This window comes from Phaenicophaeus curvirostris, chromosome 7, assembly GCF_032191515.1.
Source record: "Phaenicophaeus curvirostris isolate KB17595 chromosome 7, BPBGC_Pcur_1.0, whole genome shotgun sequence".
Lineage (NCBI taxonomy): Eukaryota > Metazoa > Chordata > Aves > Cuculiformes > Cuculidae > Phaenicophaeus > Phaenicophaeus curvirostris.
Window position 1 is genome coordinate 32,098,232 of NC_091398.1, and position 20,830 is coordinate 32,119,061.

The following is a 20,830-nucleotide window of genomic DNA, read 5'->3' on the forward strand; positions in this document are numbered from 1 at the left end:
GTCACCTCCTCCTGCTCCGAGGCCGGTCACGGCTCCTCAGGGCAACACCAACATTCCTTCTGCTGAAATGGGAATCATGTGGCCAAATGCCTTATACAAAACAGGGAGCTGTGATATTCCACAGCAGAAAGAGACTTAAAAGATTGCATAATTTTTAAGTATTAAATACAGCGGGTGGGACAGAGAATTCAGGAGCCTCCTTACTTCACCAAGGAGGCGAAGCTTCTGATAAGTCATGTACAAGCCAGTAATAGCACAGAACATTTCACATTCCCAGTGTATTCATTTTTCAAAATTTTCACAAATAAAACACTGTTGTCATGCTGGTCCTTTATGGCGCATATTCTTATAGTTAATAATGTCAGCTCTCAAAGAAAAGGACAAGAAAAATCAATTTTCTACAGACATTTTATTGATGAAAGTTTTTTTCTGCTTTTGTACGACATACTTCCTTTACATGGTAAAATAAGGAAATTTTTACTCCATAAATAACAAAAAATAGCCCTTAAATCTCAATCCAATCAAAATCTACGCAAAATAGCTTGTTCTATATTTACATTCGGTACCAAAATAGGAAACACATGTTCAAGGTCAGCTAGTTCCATCAAGACAGTTGTTTTATCTCCAAGATAAGCTTCACATTAAAAAGGCAATGTTTGCACCTTGGAAGTGTGGGAGCATAAGCTCCCTTTAGTCAGTGTACAAAGACACCCAAACCCCGCAGACGGATACATTCAGCCAGGTGAAAGCTGGTGGTTAAATCCTGACCGGCTCAGCTAGCTGGAAGCCATTCGTAGGAAGGGCAGGGAAGAAGGGGTATATACCTGCCCCCCTCTACTGAAATATATTCAAGCAGAAAGCTCTGCAGGACAGGAGGGTTTAAAAAAACACTGGCCCTCGTAAGGGACTATGGATATGACACCAGTCCTCCCAGTTTTACTAGTGCACAGCAGAAAGAATGAGCTGTGTTGCACCGACAGTCCATTAATGTGGGTGAAAAATGTTCTTTCAGTAATGAACGTACATCCAAGGCTGTAATGGTCTCCTCCAAGAGGAATTAATTGCCTGCTTTTCAAGTGTCATGTTACTTGCTGGATACTCCAACCAAAAGCAATTCCTCCTCTCCAAGACAAATGTGTTCCTGAAGCACAACTTGCCTCGACTTCTAATTGGATTATTACAGATTTGAACTACTACAAGGACGACTGCAAGACTAATTTACTTCCATAGTCAAACATGGAATGTTCTTAAAAATTAAATCTGTGGACATTACATACTGCAAATGTTTCAGCTACAGCCAAGCTAACTCATTTCTCTCTCAACACCATTTCACAGAATGACTTCAGGTGGTAAAGATCTTCAAGATCGTTGAGTCCAACCATCGATCCAGCCCTAAGTCCACCAGTAGACCACGGCCCCAGGCACAACATCTACTTGTCTTTGAAACACCTCCAGGGATGGTGACTCAACCACCTCCCTGAGCAGCCTGTGCCAGTGCTTGACAATCCTTTCAGTGAAGAAATTCCTCCTAATAGCCAACCTAAATCTCCCCCCCGTGCATCTTGAGGCCATTATTTCCAGGGCTTCTGTTGCCCTGCCCTGCCTACCCTGGTGAAAACACAAACGCTTATCTGGGCTCTATTTTCAAGTTTTCACATCTTAAGTGATGCAACAGGATGGACTCACCACAATTATGTTCAGGACACCTAAACCAGCTGCCCTCAAACCAATACTGACTTCCAGGGTGGGGAAGGTGGCTACTACACTTAAGGCTACATAACTGAATTGTTTAAGCTACAATTTTAGCTGTGTTCTGCACTCAGAAATGGCTTATGCTTCCTACTGTATTTATTTTGCTCTTAAAAACCTGAGACATGTTTTTACTTAATTCATCTTAAGATTCGGGAAGTTCACAGCAGGCCAGAAGCTTAACTTAAAGACAAACAGAACTGAGGTAGGTAGTTTTACTCAAATATGCTTTTAGACAAGTCACCAATGCATTGTCACTTTAAAGTGACACATTTCTTGGCAGTTCCAACACAGCTACAGCCGCTAACGCACTGATAGCACATAACGTGTTGGGGTTTGCTCACTAAAGTACCTTCCCTCCCCGACTCCCCAAAGTCCTGTTCAGTTCTGCAGTTCACAGCCAGCTGAAGGGCTGCAAGAAATTACAACTGAAATCTCAGATTATTAAGGCAGCAATAGTTTTACTTCACTGGATCCACTGATGCGGCTACTCAGCAGGTACTGGTGAATCTGACCACAAGAGCTCTGACAGCAAACAGATTTTTCCCTGTAGGTGCGACACACTACAGCCTCTTTAATTAATGCATACAATTCAGAAGTAGGTAAGCATCGACTTTTAAGCCATCTTTCCATGAATTCTCAGGAAAAGAGAATGAAAGAAGAAAAGCCCTCAAGATAAACAACTGTGTAGAAGATAAGAATACTCAATTAAATATGACAAATCCCACACTTACACAGACAGGAGACCAACGTATCAAATACCAAGCACAATAAATTAACATCAGTAAAAAAGTTTAACAGTTATAAAGTTAACCAGAGAGTTCAGACAGTGCAAATATTTCACGGTAAGAAAAAATAACCAATAATTTCTTTTCAAGTATCAAAAGCATGGTTGTTGAGTGATGCAATTTAAACTGTATTATTGCACAAGAGACAAAAAATACAATATCAACCTCTGGGACTTCAGACGTATTCTCAAACCTTTACATCTTCAAGGAATCAATTTACACCATCTGTTGATCATGCATATATTAAAATATTCCGTGTTCACTTATTAATCTGAGTGTTTCTTAATTCGAACTTGTACATGTTTAAAGCGTTTGACTCCTAATTTGTATTGCTTCTCAAACTCCTATTTAAGGCTAGCCTAGGCCTTGTGTAATTCAAAGCCAACTTAACCTGCAGTTAAGAAGGGAAACTAGCTCAGTGCAAGTTACTCTCTCACCTGTGATGCCTGCAGACAGTTCTAGGTTGCAGCTAATCACCTCAGCAGTGTTGTAAGAGTTTCTTTTTAAATAAAATCCAAACAACTCCAGTAGGCACAAAGATTTTCTTACAATTACAATGGAAGTCCTATTATTAAACAAGTTCAATTGTAGCTAAAGAAATTTTACTCTCTACCCTTTTCATTCCTCCACCTTTTATTTCAGACAGTCACTGACAATTCTAACATCACAGCACATGTCAAAATGAGAGTAACGACACCTTTCTCTCTGTATTTTCACTCTTCAGTGCACTGGGCACATCTGCTTCCTGCAGTTTAACACTTTTCCGAAAATGAAAACTATCCTAACAGGACAGACAATAGATTGGACCCCACAAGAGTTTCTGTTAGTCCAAACAAGATTCTTTGTAACACATTAAAGAGTCAGAAACAAATAAAAACATCCTTACAAGTGTCCTATAGAGCAGCTGTCCTTACCTAGACTGATCTTGCCCATTTCCTTCCTCATGTATTTTATCCATCAATCTATTTTGTACCCAAGTGTGCCCTCATGTGGTTCAAAACGTCCGATTCTCTAATTTATTACTACGGATTATTTGAGGATTTGTATTTGCAAGTCCAAGAAAAAGCAGGGGTGGGGAGAGAAGAAAGAGATAGATTAGACTTTTTTTTTTTTTCACATTCAATATAGGTTTTGGTCTACAGAAGTCAAATATGGTCCTATAAGATTATAGCTGCCATTGCTACTGGTTTGCCCTTCAACAAAAAGTGGGAATAGCTGCATTTGTGTTCATATTAGTTAATAAATAACAATGCTATTATTTAATAAACAAACCAACAAAATTAAAAATAATCAGAAAACCTATCCCAGTTTTACAGACTGGGTGTCAGTACTGAAATGCATCCGCCTAGGAAATGACTCTGAGAATACTCAAATGCTTGATGCATTAAATTTCACAGTAGAACTGGCACATGTTAAATGCGAATGGGGTTTCTAGACAGTTGTCTTGGTTACCAGTCTGAAACTACTTTGTGCATGTAGGAAGGTTTAAGCAAACCCCAAGAATCAGCTGCTTTACTGCAAACTCCTGTGAATTCCAAGAACCTCAAAGCTGCAGAATCCAGTAATGGAGACAACTGCCAAACACTGGTCTACCCTTCTTCCACCCATAAATTACAAGAATTCAGAAAAAAACCCCAAACATTCCCACACCTGTTTAGGCCTGGGTTATTCGCAGCGATGATGACCAATTTTCACATGGCTTTTGACTAAACCACTGAGGTATATTTCCAGTTTGAGGATGTTTTGCTACCAGTCACACAGAGGACATAACAAAAAAGCAACTCTCAGCTCTGTTACAGAAGAGTTCTCATTTCGAATCTTGACCAAGTTACCAGGTAGTCTAACCCAGTTAGCATAGTGGATCTCGTAACTGCATCAAAAAAAATCAAAGGTTGCACAATTCGGGAAAATACTGGCACTTATTGAGATGACAAAGTAAATATCTCTCCTCAAATTCTGGCTCCTTTTCTCAGTACCTCCCTGACTGCTCTCCGCACCAATACTTGCCAGGAGAGACGAGGCGCAGCGGAAGACGAGCTGCCTGCTCCACAGTAAGGAGTGCAACATGATGGTAAATCATCTTGGAACACCTTCTTGTCCCATGCTTAACTCTATGCGCAGAGAAATAGTCCTGTTAGCAGGGGAATTAAGTTAGCCATCAATAGCCAAAGGGTTACAACCAGGCTGGACGAGCAGGAGCATAGGTCTAAAATAAAAAGCAAAATACCATAAGGCTTATAAATTTTATATTTAAAGAAAAGATAAAATAACAGAACACTAAAATGCATGGAAGAACAAAAGCATATTTGCAGTGATTTGCACTGATTTATTCTAGCTTTCAAGGCTAGGAATTCCAAACAACCAAACAACATTATTTACTTGTAAAAGGAACAATCAATTTCTGCATTCTTTCACTAATAGCATACAAGAAGAAATGATAAAAACATATCCATATCGCTTAGGGATCTGGTTTAGTACTGGACAGGTAGACTCGATTTGGTCTTTTCCAACCAAACTAATCTATGATTCTAAGAAAGGAGCAGGAGGCTTCCTGTGGCATAACGGGGGAGAAGCAGCATTTCAAAAACCACAGACTCTGAAAAGATTGTTTTATGAACAGAATCACACAATTCTTTCAATCTGCATGGCTGTAAGTTCTGTAAAAACCTAAGCCACAAAACACCAAGCTGAAGAGGAAAAAAAAAAAAAATGGGGGGAGAAACCCAGTACATGAGTTGGGGAGTTTCATCTGTACATGAGGCTTAGGAAAAAGATGGAGACTAAAATAAACCTTTTTATACACACATGCACACACATGAGAAGTACTAAGCATGAATTTAAATAGATGCTAGAAGATGCAAATCTCCTAGGTTACAGCTTTCTCATGCTAAAATCTGATCTACAAGAGTCACTCCACCAACCACTAAAATGTTGCCATCTCTGAGACACATTATTTGAAATGGTACAACCCAATCCAAGTACATCAGTCTAAGAAAAGAATCGAGTATTCAGGTAAACAGATTTCTCTTTTTCTTGTAAACTGCAGTAGAGCCAGCATACGCAACAATTAAAGAACTGGGTAAAGGCTTAAGAATAAGCCACTTCTGTGAAATACTGTCAAGGCTGTGCTCCTTAATCCACTGGCTTTTTAGAAAGTGATCTGTTCTTGACAAAACACTAATTGAATTAATTAATTGATTTTAATCAATTAATTTTTTAATCAATTAATTGAATTAATTAATTGATTAATTGAATCAGTGAATTGAGCTTTTTTCACCTCTCTCAAAAAACAGACCAACACCCAACTTTCACATTCTGGATTGCAGATTTAACACTGTCAATGGGACGTTATACAAGTGAGTACTCACTTTCCAATAATATGATGATTTTGGAGGTTTTAAAAAACCTGTACGGCCTTCAGATTTTCTGGTAAGCTGCTATGCTAAAGCTAGATCTCTGGGAAGATTACCAGAAGAAGACATGATGTGAAGCGGTCCATTTCAGACATCTTTCTCTCCTACATTAGTCCCTACCCTGATCCCAGAAACAACAGCATGACTGCACACCGAAATGAGGGGCACTTTTTTCATCTTCTTTTGACACCTATGCCTAAGAGCTCAGAATAGCCAGGCCATGGCTCTCCTTTCTTATACCCCCGACAGTCAGGACTGACACAAAGCTTTAGCATTTTCAGACATTCTATACGAAGTTTCATTTCAGCAAATCATAAGGTAACCTACCGACTGGTGCAGCTCTTGTTATGTTCAGAGCCGGAGGATCCCGCTCTGGGGGACAGGAGTCACAGAAGTCCAAACACACCGGGCAAATTAGATTTCCAACATGTATCCAGCCATTCATCTGAATGCTCACAGTTAACACCTGTCCTGAGCGGCTGCACAAGTATGCAACGTCCTTAACCCAAACATGCAGTCCTTGTGGAGAACAAGAAACCTTGAAATAAAAGAATAGAAGTCAAGCCTGTGTCATGATTTTATCAGAAATACATGTTTTGGGGTTTCAAGGTTCTTTCAGTAAGTACATGCTACATTTCAGTAAGCGTCCGGTTACTGAAATAACAGCAAAGATTAACTGCAAGTATTTTAATGCACTCAGAGCAACTATTTGGTTCAAGAATGCTTTAAAGCACTGACTGTACTTTTTTTATGCAATTATGTAGATCATCAACTAAGAACAAGTACAACTCAGCTTCTGCTAATGACTACTTTTTTAGAGTTAAGCTGTTGCTGGAAGTGACACCTTTAGTGAGACAGTCCCAAGGACAAGGATAATGAAAAGCAAGTGACATGCACAATGCCTTCCACCTTGAAAAATTAGAGTGACTAACTAAGGTTAAGCTTCAACAACAGAAGATTCCAATGTAAGCATTTCTAGTTAGCTACAGAGAAAACATCACAGGGCTAAGACACATGAAGTCCCTAGCAAGCCTGGAAGTAACACACAAGCCTTCCCAGTGGGGCACACATTTAACTTGATGCGTGATCTAAACTACACCCTTATGGTTGGAAAACATTTATTTTCAAAGCATGCCGTATAATCTAGCGATTTAAGGCAGAGAAGATCACGGGCAGTGTCCAGGTGCAAAGCTCTAATAATTCTAACAGGCAGCCTCCATTTTATGCTGGGCTTTTTCCTTTGGTGTTATTTAAACAAAAATAACAACAAAAGCCCAAGATTGCTTACTTGGTAACATCCACTACCCCAGTCGGGGTAACTGAGTTTCCTCCTGCACTGTTCCATGACAAAAGCAGATTTCTGAATAAGACAGACAGAGTTCGGCCCATATTTCTCTGCACCATAGTTTTTGGTAGGATCTAGGATAGAAAGAATATAAGGAATTGCAACTTCCTACAGGAACAGAAATTCCACATCAACTTAATATGCCATAATTAGTCAATGCCTCCACATGCAATTCAAGGTTTACTTCTGGAATCTTGCAGATCATTAATCATTATCAATTTGGGAATTACACTGTCTTGAATATAAAGGGGGAAGAACCCCAGGATTAGAAAAAGAAAAAAGGCACTTTCCATCAGAACTCTGTGGATATGTTTGCCCCCAGGGAGTGCCATCTGTGATTGCCAGCTTAAGGGCAGACAGTGTTTATTCGTTTGTTTTTGAAATAACTGCACAGACAGGTAATACCCTACAGCATTCCTGAGCTCCACAATATTGAAAGTTCACGCACTGCCCTAGGAGACAAGCCCATGATCTGATAATTCACAAAGCTCCTTGCCTTGAACAAAAATCTACAGAAGCGGAAAGTGGAATTATTTTTCAGAGAGTCAAAAAGCAACCAAACAACCCAAATCCCACCCTTTGTCTTATATTTACATCATTTGAGGTTAATATCTGTTCAGCTTTAATGCAATTCTTGTATTAGATGCATGAGCTTCCTAGGTATACAAGGTAACTGTGTGGTGCTTCTGACACTAGCACAGCTTTTACACAGCTAGTACTATAAAACTAATTTCACATCCAGTTGGTTCAGATGTACAGCGAGTCCATTCCAGATTAACAGATGTCACCTCTCACACACCATACTGAAGAAATGAAAACTGACCTGGTTGGTTTTCAGTTATTCTACAGTCTGAGCTGCGCTGAAATTCACCACTTAAATGCCAACTGAATTCTTGACTAAAGGGACAATAGTCAGCAATTTCTACTGAGCCACCATAGTAAGGCAATTCCTCTGTTGGTACTCCATTAAGATTGTCAAAATACTGCAAAACAAAACAGGCAGTGAAGCAGTTTGTGCAAAGACAAGCTTACAAGTGTTTTGTAAATAAACACTACAGCTGTAAGAATGTCAGCTATTACTGCTCAGGAATGCTATTAACAGCAACTTACAATACCCATGAACCAGATAAGCCCCAAGTATTTAAGAATACTTAAATAAAGCAGAGAAATTCACGTTTGCATCTTCCCCTGCTCCCCACACCTTAGCAATCATGGCATTCTCTGGTATGAAACACAAAAACTTCTCAGTGTGCAGTGACACAAGGCAGCAGACTGTGTGAAGAAATACCTCAAACTAAACGTTCTGGGGAACTTCTGTTACACAACAGCTTTTCTGTTTGATATTTGGTTAGATGGCCAAGTGGTATATTATTGTTTTATTAAGATCACAAGGCTTTTTTTTCAGACTCCTATACTAAATTAAGCAGACATTTTTCACACTATCTGCTCTCATCTACTGGTTCATAAGGAAAAAATAAAATGCAACCAACTATAATGATCTGGCTGCAAAGTACAAGAATGCAAACAGTTATTTCATAAAGTGAGATCTGTTATACCTGATATTCCTGAGGTAACTGCTTTGGAAACTTCTGCAAGTTGCACACTGCTACTGCTCTTTGGTCCTGTCTGCAGGTTAACTGCAAAGGATTACTCCTCAAAGTGTCACAGTATGGACTTATTAATTGCCTCCTCAAAAAAAAAAAACAAAAACCACATTAACTTTAACCACATCACTTTAACTGCTTTTCATAATTTAACTAAGCAGTCTGTCAAGACTGCTTGTTCCCACTCTCCCCCACACTCAGTTAATCACACAAAGAAGCACCAACTTCTCTGGAGGCTACTTATTATTATTTGTCTGGTTATGACCTTCCTAAGTTAAAGAATATCAAGGCAGCAAACAAAGTTACAATTCACCCACCTATTTAGTTTTAATGACACAGCTTCGTAAACTTCAAGAAAGCAAGACCAGCCACTGTGCAGCTGTGTCCTAGAAATTTAGAAGCATTGTAGCACACACAAGGATGGCTCTGTTTTGACCATGGCTACCATCTCCTGTTGCTGTAAGTACAACCCAGTACCGCAAAATGATACCAGCTGCATCTTCAATTAAAAGACACAAAATAAGAAAGCAAACACTTTCCACCTAAGTCTCTCCTCTCTACAGCACAGCCCTCTTATAGTGTGAACCCATTCTACAACCTAAGATGTTTGGCTCTGTATGTGTTGGGTATGGTGCTTCCACTCTTAATAAATTCAGTGGGCTTCTTCTTGGGCATGTTCTTGTTAATCTGTACCTACCTCTGTTTCTTCTTACTTTTTTGCATTTGAAGGACAAGTGTGAATAAGCATCAGTGTTTCCCCTTTATTTTTAAAAAAGACTATATTCTTACTTTTGCTTCTTTTGGTCGATCCAGAATTTACAGCTCTTCATTACAAAGTCACACCCTTTATTGCGTCCCCAATCTAATTTCTCTGCCATGCTGTAATTTGCTTTATACCAGCTGCAAAAGTATTTCAAATTAGAATATAGTTACTTCAAAAAATAGTGTTCTGATTAATAAGACAGCAGTTCAAAGAATTTATGCTACGCCTTAAGGTCATCAAAAAGGAGAAAAAGGGAAACCGCATCCCTTTCTGCCTATATACCAAAATATATTACAATTCCATTTTTTTTCAAGTCACAATGAACCAAAAGGAAATCTCATTGCTTATCTGTTCAACAGCAATGTATTGTGATCTGCCAAGGAACAATGCATAAAGAAAGATGAAATTTTAGACACTTCTGCTTTTCTTCCCTGTGTGCTTTCTGTCTGCAAGACAGCTGAAAAACAAATTACTATGCACTGCACGCAACTGAGAGAAGAGTTATATTAAGAAAAAAAGGAAACAGACTCTAAAAATAGTACTACGCATACATATTTTTTTAAGGTTAGATTAAGAATGGACGGGTTTTGAAATACATGAAGAAAAATTAACACACCAGGTACAACTCCTTGCTTAATGTAATACTAATTATGCCGATTATCTACTGTTTTGTAGATGGATAAGCACAAGTGCATCAATTCCAAATAAAATCAAGTACAATGAAAACCAAACCACAAATGAACCACAAACCCCCCGTTCTTATGAATTCTTACCCTGTGTCTTCCATTAATGCTAAGGTGATCCTGGAAAAGACTCGATTCTGTGTGTGGGATCCAGTCATTGCTTCATTCTGAAAGGTACCAGTTAGTATTAGTGAGCCACTGATAATCATTGTTGTAAGAAAGTGCTTCCTATAAAAAAACATTTTATTTCCAGCTCCTTGTTACTATTGGCAATCAAATTCCAACCTCTTTCACAAAAGGGATCAAAAGTGCAACTCCCTTCCCCACTCCATCCTACAAAGCTTCAGAACTCTAGAAGTCAGAAATCTCATTCCAAATTTCAGCTAAATCTTATGACTAACATGGACTCATTCTTCTTTAGGTAAAATAAACCTCTTTCTTCTTCGAGCATTTTTATCAGTAGCAATCACACCCCTTCTTCTGTCTCCTTTTGGTAAGCTGAAAGCCAAGCTCACTTTACTGTCTTGTGCAAGACTTATTTTTTTATGACTCTAGATTTTTTTTAGTAGTCATTTGGAGGAGCAAGACACACAACTGAAAGAGCACAGCACTCCAAAGGAAGCTTTATTAGCGTGGTAGTGGAATTTTCCATCTTGTTTAAACACATCACCCTTAAAGAGCAACTCTGGTCACCTTGGAGTTCCCTAATCATCTTACAACTGGCAATTTTAACACCCATGTCTTTTTCCTGCTCAGTCATTTCCACCTGATGAACTTCAAGCTTACAGCAAAGGTCACTCACCCTTAATTACACAACTCTGGGATTTCTATTAGTGAACTTCATCTCATTTCTATCATTTCTTCAACATGTAATTTCCCAGCCTTTCCTCTCCATGAGTGTGATTAGGAGGAGTTTGCACCAGCAGATTCCTTAGCACCAAATTTGCTATCACTGCATGAGAGCTGGATTGAGACCAGAACCAAACTATATGAGTTACTTTCCAGACACAAACTTTCTCTGGAAAGTTGTAAATGAGACACTTAGTAATTATCTTTTTTTTTTAATTATCCTATTCAGCCCTTAAAATTATCCTAATTCTGACAGCAGTCTTTCCAGTTGGCTTTAAACTACTGTTCCACATCAGAGATTACTGAAAAACAGGAAAAGCTAACAATTTCAGTCTCAAGAAATATGCAGTTTTTAAGATTACTTCCACAATAAGATTTGTCCTGAAGCTTTTCCTTTCTTGTTTACCTCATACAACAGCAACTAGAAAGTGTACCTCTGCCAAAAATATCACACAGTGCAGAGTTATAAATAAAAATAAGCTTAAATGTCAGGAGGAAAATGTTTCCTTGATCAGATAAGGTTCCGGAGTAGAGATGGCAAAAGCTAACCTCAGGGCACATGAATAAAGATGAAGTTGAGCTAATGAATAAACAAAATGATCAAATATTTGATATATAAGAGGCAGATAGTGACAAAGTTGAATTGACTCACAGGAATACCCTTTTCCCCCTAAAAAGGGAACATATCTTCTTAAAAGAGTAATGGCATACAAGAGCAAGAGATAACCAGTTTCTCAGAAATCAGCTTATCACAAACTCATACTCTGAGACTTAGCAATAAGGTAAAAAGATAGATTCATCTAGAGATCGAGCATTTAAGTATTTGTAGTTTAGCACCGTTTGTGATGTACTTCAGTGGGGTTTGATATACTTGCATTTTCAGGACTCCAGCAGGTACCACTATAAACCTAGAAATAAAGCTGGGGGAGCAGACATACCCACATCCCCCTCATTCCTAATACCAGGACTAACCTCCAGCAATCTCTTCTCCCAGTGATTGAGCTCAGTACCCATGCCACCTTGATTTTCAAGCTCCATTCCCTCTAGAATTGGACAATTAAAATGTTTTCGAGCTTCTTCCTAGAAAGAAAACATTCCAACACAACTCTCACAATATTGAGACAGACGCCCACATGCACTCCTAATCTTCTAGAATTACCTTTTCAAAGTGTTTAAGCTTTTCTTTTTCTACCCTCTTGTTTTCCTCCAAATGCAAAACACTTCTCCTACTCAGAGGCTGACTAAGCCAATAAGCACTTCAACACAAGGCCTAACAATCTGCCTACTTACGTCCTGGAAATAAACCATGGACATTCACAAGAATAAAACAGCAAAAGGATTAGCTGAGAGCAGCATGCACAGACTAAAGACCATATTGAAAAAACAACAAAAACCCAGACAATGTAGGAACACTACAGTTCTGCTTCTGTCAAATGTTTCAGAGTAAATCACTTTTCCATTAGGAAGTTGTATCTGTCAACTAGTCCTGCGTGGGAAAGTGTTTTCTGCCAATTATTTGAAAATCTAAAAGGCATCACAATATCACTGTGTTCTCCCAGTCAGAGGCCCAGCTTTCACTTGTGTGGCATGACCCAGGAACACCTTTAATGCCCTGAACAGTTTGACCAGCATGACCAGTTTTAACAACAGGGGTAATTAAACCAGGTTTGCTCTATATACTCTGTTAGATTTAAAGTAAAAAAAAAATATTATTTAGGACCAAATATGATTAATGCTGTAACTTATTTCCAATACCAAATTATTACACTTAATCATACATTATGTTGGGGTCAGACCAGAGGGAGAGTCAGAGGCATAGGAAGCAAGAAAGGTTTCCAAGAATACTTGAGGAATTTCTTTTTAAACACGAACCTATCTTTTTTAACACAAAAAGTTAACTGCACTATTTTGTAATCAATAAAATTAGATAAAGATTGAAACAATGCTTATAAACAGAAAAGCAGGAAATAGGATGAACTTATAAATTAGAAAAGCAGTGACAAGACTATCCATTAAGGCAACGGGAGTACTAGGTGTCTACACCTGCAGGAAATCTTCTAAAGAGTAGGATTAGGGAGTATATTCAATATCAGTTTTCCTTAACCTTTTATAATTTACTTCCTAGTGCCTTCATTGTCTCTTACTATGTCAATCTATTTATTTCACACTGTCTGTCAATCATTTTCCACTTTATTTTGGATACACTCTCTCAAGTAATTACACTGTCTTAATTGCACAGTCTTTGGGTCATAATTAAGGAAAAAAGCATTCAATGTTAGGTTGTTATTTATTAAAGAATAATATGTTTATGGCTCGAGACTGTGATGGTAACCTTGGCATACGAAGTTTAAATTAATCCATACTTACAACTACACGAGGCGTTACCAGAAGATGAACAGCATGGCGCAGCATTTTGCCACCACGTACATCCCATAACCTCACAGCTTTCTGAACGACTTTATCGCTCCACTGATACAAACCTAGACTGTAAGAAGAACATTTTGGCTACAAATCTTTCCCACAAATAAACACAACACTACTGTGCGATCATTAAGAAATGGGATCAGTAATAATCTGTTCTTCCTCAAGCTTTCCGAAGTTTGAATTTATTGCACAACATTTTTCCTTTGTAAGACAGGCGTTCATTTTATACACAACTCTGATTTAATAAGCAAAAACATGAGTATTAAAAAGATACCTCTAGACTCGAGACATATTTTCTAGTTACCAAAAGTGTAAGAAATTAAAAATTCTCTGAATTCTATTATAATAATGAAGCCGAACAAACCCAAGAGTTCTCTACCCTTCAAAGTCAAAAAAAACCTCTTAGAGAACATTTCTATAATATCAATTAAATAGAATAGGGAATAAAAAGCTAACTTTTCATTGAATAACAAGTCAGAAAAACTACACAGCAGATTATACACAGCCAGTTTTGCATAACTATAAGTGCTGCACTAATTATTTCTTAAATAAAAATGAACTGCACTGACATTAGACAGAGCATAGAACATAGAAATCTCAATTTAGTAAGGTGCTCAGAAAGCATCAAAATTTAAGCCTGCGTAATTTTAAAGCTTGACTTCAAGCCTCTTGATAAATGAAATCCTGCCTTAGTTCGTAATAAACATGGATAAAACAAGAGCTTAATGACAATGTAAAGGAAGAATAAAAGAAACAACTTCACCACACACCAACATCTGAACATAATACAGGCAACACATTCCAATAAAGGAATCACGCTGGATTTTCAACAGGCTGACAGCACAAACACATCCTAAAAAGGCAACATGAAAACATCCTTCAATGGGAGTACCAAGAGGTCCAAACAAATAAAATACCTTTCGTTAAAAGGAGGGAGTCCATCTGCATGTCTTGCTGTCAAAGGTTTTCCATCATCATCACGGTAAAAGGCAAACAGGCCAGCAGAGAAACCCTTCAAGATAAAAACCAAGCACAGGGAAGCCATGGGTAAGAGAAGCATGTGCAAAGTCAAATGCCAGCCAAATGCTGTTGAAGAGTTACCACACCCGTTCCTGATATACTGGGAGTTTCGCACCTCAAGGCAATCAACTCACAAACTGAAGGAGGCAAAGCAAGAGCTTTCCTCCAGCAAACACCCTTCTTTTGCAACAAGCTGGAGATACGCAAGGAAGCAGGCACAAATTCCAGGGAAACATGTTTTATAAAACCAACCCTTACCAGCGCATGGATAATCTCATGTTTCACTGTAGACAACATGCCAACGAATTCTTGAGCTTGCGTGGAAATCATATTTGGACACAAGTTAGCATATCCTGCTATTGGCCTGGAAAACAGTTTTTAAATTAAACGTTTTTCAGTAAAATACTAGTAAATTCAAATCATATTCATTTGAACAGGCAGAATATCTAAAAGAAAATGGAGACTAAAGTAAAAATAAGCCCTTCCTAACCACTTCCCAATCATTTATGAACAGTGTGTTAAGAATACAGTTTACTGCTGGAATGGGGAGGGATGGATGGGATCAATCTCTACTCACTATTGTGCACAGGTGTTGGTGACAGCAGTACAGGAGATGTGAATTTTAGGTAAAATATCACAGAGGTATGAAGTTTTTGTTACAATGACTACAATCAAACTAGAAACAGAAGCCGCATAAGCGTGGCCTGTCTGCATTTTCCTTTAAATCTGTGAAAGTATGATATTCACTTCAACAGGAACAGGATCTTGAGAGAACGTGTAGATACTAACAGTAGAGGATTAGCTTTGACTTAAATGCCTCAGCTTTGCAAGTCAAGCACTATTTGATTGTTTTGTGGTTTTTACATTAATGCAGTGTTTGTCTTTAATCCAATGACTTCTACTTTGCTATACTACACACCCCAGGCAAGCAATTAAACCCCACAAATGAACAACTAAAACACTTGAGAGTTTAATTAAAGACTGAGTCTGTACCAGAGTGAATACTAACCTGTCCATTTCAGCCTCCAGTTGGCAGTAGGCTGCATATGCAATGATATTTTCATGGCCACACCTTTCAGTAGTGAGAGCACTAACGTAAAGGACAAAGTCAGCATCTCGAACCCCTTCTTGATCAGGTAAGCAGGTGGGTCCGTGGCATTTAGTCTCATTGTACACCCTGCATTGCTTTGTTCAAACGAACAATTAAAATACATTAGCTGTGACAGAAATTCTGCATGACGAAATTTAATTAGCTCGAAGCCAAGAATAAATCAAATTGTAAGACAGTGAGGGATGAGAAAACTCCCTATGAAGACAGTAAACAAAAGCCAGAGCCAAGGAATAACTTGCAGATGACTAGCTCATTCGATTTATTAGACACTAGGAAGTTGGTAGCTTTTGAAAAAAAACAAAGAGTCTGCCAAGCTAGATATCCAAAATTAGCAGCCTTTATCTCCTAAAAGTTAAAACTAAGGTTGGTTCACAGAAATAGCAAGCATAAGTAACAATTGCATTTCACATGTAATCTGGCACATTTTCAATACTGTAGTTGAAACTCCAGGCTGGGAGGAAGAAAAATCTACTGATCCCATACCACAGCTGAATCAAAAATTCATGCAAGAAAACAAGTTAGAAGCGTATCCTGCGTTGTGCTTCTGGTTCAGTGGATAATCTCATCAAACAAGGTCTTCAAAAAAATCAAAATGCATCATTAATCTTGTGAAAATCTGACTCATTAACCAAGGTGAATAACTAAGTACCTACTTGCAATTCAACAGGCTTTGAATCTCATCCTCTCTGTGCAGTTCTCAGAGAACAGTTAACAGTCCAGTTTTATTTGACTTTTGGTTCAACAGCCTAAGCTAAAGAAGCTCCCACTAACTAAAGTTGTTCTGTTCTGTTGCTCAAACCTGGCAATCTCCTGCAAACAGGTCACTTACACATAAGTTAGCAATATTAACTTTTTTTTTTGTCACTCCACAAACAATACTACTTCTAAGGATAATGAGCACTTGCCTTACCTGGAGGTGTTTCTCAGGAACTATAACTGGCCCACATCTTGTATGGTCTGCACAGGCTCTTAGGCAGTATCTGTGAGGGTCAGCTTTCCTCCTCAGATATTGGTTTGTTGCACACTGCCTTCAAACAAACAAGAAAAAGAGTCAACACTTTTATAATTAAAAAGAAACTGTACAACAGTACAGTATACAGTTACTCCATTTAAATTCCATGGCAAGAAATGTTATTTACCCTGCCCTGGAAGACACAATGCTTCTAGTTGTTAACGGAGTATCCACATGTTTGAAAAGAAGTTAGGAACAGGTTCATAAATGGGGGTACACATAAAAGGAAATAGGCAGTATGTACACCCTTTAAAATCTCTGACACAACAAATGCAGATGTTGCTCATGGAAGATCAACACATTTGTGTGTTCTCCCTAAATAACATCTGCTATCACCATTGGGACAGAGTTCACTGCTCTGATTCAGGAGGGCATTTCTTACACCCTTATTCTTTACAGCCCATACAAAACAATGTTAAATATCAAATATATCAGGAGTTTTTCAATAAACTTTCACATACCTGCTTAGTAATATAGTAGCCGTGGATTTGCGCACTTGAAATGTCTTCTCCAAATAAGATATAGCTTGCGGAAAAAGCTTGTTCTGAACAGAACAAGAACAAAAGTCACCCAGGGTCAGCGCAGCCATAACGCACCTCACAACGACTAACTACATGAAATTTGCCAAATGCTGTGGTATAGCAGAATAGCAGAAATCCAGACTTCCTAAGAAGTGCAACTGTTATCAATATATTTAGGAAATACGTTTCAGTATTCCCATATGTTATTATTGGAATGACAAAATGAGAAGAGAACCAGTATTAATCTAATGTACACCTTAAAAGGCTGAATTTATTTCAGCCCTGAACTTGCACTGGGAAGCATCCACCACAAATTTCCCAGGAACTCCTGTCTCTGCAATCCTCAAGCCTGACTGCTGCACTGCCTCTTAACGGTACCAAAAACCTTTAAAATTCACATATTGTATTGCTCAGGGAAGCTGTGGCTGCCCCATCACTGGAGGTGTTCAAGGCCAAGTTGGATGGGGCCTTTGGCAGCCTGGTCCGGTGGGAGGTGTCCCTGCCCATGGCAGGGTGGTTGGAATAAGATGTTCTTTAAGGTCACTTCCAATGCAAACTATTCTATGATTTTATGATTCTGTGTTGCTCACCAAATCCTCTCCACACTGGGATATGGTAAGCACTTGTCAAGCAATATTCATCAAAACAACGGAAATACTTGGCACAGAGTCATAATCCATACACAGAGCCTTAGATACCCTGACTAGAGGATATGAATTTACCAGTATTCAAAGCCTTTAATTAAAGCCTTTAATTAAAGCCTTTGACTTGGCAAAGCCTTAGCTTGATCCACATAATGAAGTGCATGCAAACAGAAGAGAGAGAGGGGTATACGCCGTACCTTGATGAGGTGCCTTTTCTCCGGCAGCAAACTGTGTTCAGAGCAAAGCAAAGAAGCTTTGGTTAATAGGATCGCGGTTCTCAGACACTTAGCGGGGGGGAAGCACCCAGCCCACCATACTCACTCCTCAACGCTCCTGTCATACACGATCTTAATCCGGAGCTGCTGATCCACATTTCTCTTTGAAACGTGGTTCTCCTTAAGGGGCACCTGATAGACGACCTGGCAGGGAGAGGCGCAACCTCAACATCCTCCTCACCCTTCTCCTCCTCCTCCCTGGCCTCATCCTCATCATCCCCTTCCTCATCCCCCTCCTCCCCTTCCTCATCCCCTTCCTCCTCCTCCTTATCCCTTTCCTCCTCCTCCTTATCCCTTTCCTCCTCCTCCTTATCCCTTTCCTCCACTCTGTCGTCCTCCTCCTCTTCTTCATCCTCATCATCCTCAACCCCCTCCCTCCTCCTCCTCCTCCTCCTCCCCTTCCTCATCCTCCTCAACCCCTCATCTTCCTCTTCTTCCTCCCCCCCTCCTCCCTTTCTTTATCTTCCTCAACCTCCCCCTCGTTGTCCTCATTGTCCTCATCCCCCCTCAACCCCCTCTTCACCGCCATCCTCTCCCTCCTCCTCTCCCCCCCTCCTCCCTTTCTTCATCTTCCTCAATCCCCGCCTCATCCTCCTCCCCTTCCTCAATCCCCTCATCGTCCTCATCCTCCTCAACACCCTCCTCATCCTCGTCACTCCCCTCATCGTCCTCATCCTCCTCAACCCTCCCCTCATCCTACTCACTCCCCTCATCCTCCCCTTCTTCATCTTCCTCACCCCCCTCATCTTCCTCTTCCTCCTCCTCCTCCCCCGCTTCTTCATCTTCCTCAATGCCCTCCTCATCCTCCTCACCCCCTTCCCCCTCAGCCCCCTCCTCCCCCTCCCGCCATTCCCAGCACCCGCTGACTCCCCGTTTCCCGGCCGCACCTCGTGGCCGCGGGGCGCTCGGTGCCGGCAGGGCTCGGCTCGGCTCGGGGCGCAGCCGAGCAGCAGCAGGAGCAGCGGGCAGAGCGCGGGCCGCCCGCCGCCCGGGCCACCCGCCATCTTCGCCCGCCGCGTCGCCATAGAGCGGCGCGTGGGCAGCCGCCCCGCCCCGGGACCCGCGGGGGCGGCGCTCAGTCAGCCCAGCCCAGGCGGGTGGTACGAGGAGCGGCTGAGGAGCCTGGAGGAGGCTGAGAGGGGACCTCATTGCTCTCTCCAACTACCTGAAAGGAGGTTGTGGAGAGGTGACCAGCAGGTCCACGGAGGTTCTTCTCCCTCTGTACTCGGCACTGGTGAGACCGCTCCTCGAATCCTGTGTTCAGTTCTGGGCCCCTCACCACAAGGAGGATGTTGAGGCTCTGGAGCGAGTCCAGAGAAGAGCAACAAAGCTGGTGAGGGGGCTGGAGAACAGGCCTTATGAGGAACGGCTGAGAGAGCTGGGGGTGTTTAGCCTGGAGAAGAGGAGGCTGAGGGGAGACCTCATTGCTCTCTACAACTACCTGAAAGGAGGTTGTGGAGAAGAGGGAGCTGGCCTTTCCTCCCAAGTGACAGGGGACAGGACAAGAGGGAATGGCCTCAAGCTCCGCCAGGGGAGGTTTAGGCTGGACATTAGGAAAAAATTCTTCACAGAAAGGGTCATTGGGCACTGGCAGAGGCTGCCCAGGGAGGGGGTTGAGTCACCTTCCCTGGAGGAGTTTAAGGCACGGGTGGACGAGGTGCTGAGGGGCATGGGTTAGTGTTTGATAGGAACGGTTGGACTCGATGATCCGGTGGGTCTCTTCCAACCTGGTTATTCTATGATTCTATGATTCTATGACAAGGTGCTGAGGGGAATGATTTAGCGACTAATAGGAATGGTTGGACTCGATGATCCTGTAATGAGTAACAGAAAATAATTTGCTGATCAAGCCAACTAAACGAGCAGCGGTCTTTCTGTTTCAAAGCACAGGAACATCTTGTTTGATAAGAAAGAGGAAGCCACAATGCTATCTTAATTAAAAGCTAAAGGTTACCGTGACAATATACATTTTGTATATAGATAGTACCTACTGAATTTTACAACTAAGCCTTTTGAAACCGCCTGAAGCAAGCGCCAAAAGCAACAAATCACCTCGGGCCCCAGCAGAGGTAGGTTAGCCAGCTCAAAGCTCCTTGTGCAATTAAGGAACAGGTTGCCCAGAGATAAGAAGGAAGAGGAGGTTTACCAGCTGCTTGACAAAACACAGAACTACAACCTTGAAGATTGCTGAACTAAGACAACTCTGTAAACTTAGCTGATTTATTATCTGACCATATGCAAACTGCATGTACCAGGAAGGAATCAAGGGGGCGTCTTCAAAGATGTTGAAACGAACTCAGGGTGGGGGGGATAAAAGGGGTTGCTCAGCTTACCTAACTTTACGAGCCTTGGTGGAGCTGCGACTCCCCCGGCCACCCAGTGCTGCTTTTGCTTTCCTATCTAAATAAATAGTAAATTGATCCACGTTTGGACTTTGTGTTGTTAACTCAACTATAACAATCCGGTGGGTCTTTTCCAACCTAGTGATTCTGTGATTCTGTGCCGTGCAATGCAATGAATGCCATGCCATGCCTTGCAGCATTGGCACTGCAGTGCTGTGCAGTTCAGCCTTCATTTTCCATATGCAAAACAGCCTTTTTCCAGCTTCTTCGTCTACAAACACCATGTG

At 40.6% G+C, this 20,830-nt stretch overlaps 1 protein-coding gene across 1 annotated transcript; it reads right to left on the reverse strand.

Moving 5' to 3' along the window:
- Positions 1 to 452: 452 nt before the first annotated feature.
- On the reverse strand, positions 453 to 19,243 carry LMLN (leishmanolysin like peptidase). The gene is made up of 17 exons (XM_069861499.1): positions 19,089 to 19,243; positions 18,248 to 18,345; positions 18,124 to 18,154; positions 17,223 to 17,305; positions 16,660 to 16,777; positions 15,648 to 15,823; positions 14,897 to 15,002; positions 14,536 to 14,630; positions 13,562 to 13,679; positions 12,167 to 12,274; positions 10,436 to 10,512; positions 9,689 to 9,799; positions 8,852 to 8,984; positions 8,119 to 8,278; positions 7,239 to 7,369; positions 6,278 to 6,488; positions 453 to 4,743 (listed from the first exon to the last, which is right to left on the reverse strand). Exons 1-17 carry the CDS (start codon positions 19,224 to 19,226, stop codon positions 4,649 to 4,651), a joined length of 1,989 nt encoding a protein of 662 aa, XP_069717600.1. The 5' UTR covers positions 19,227 to 19,243; the 3' UTR covers positions 453 to 4,648.
- Between the last annotated feature and the right edge of the window lie 1,587 nt (positions 19,244 to 20,830).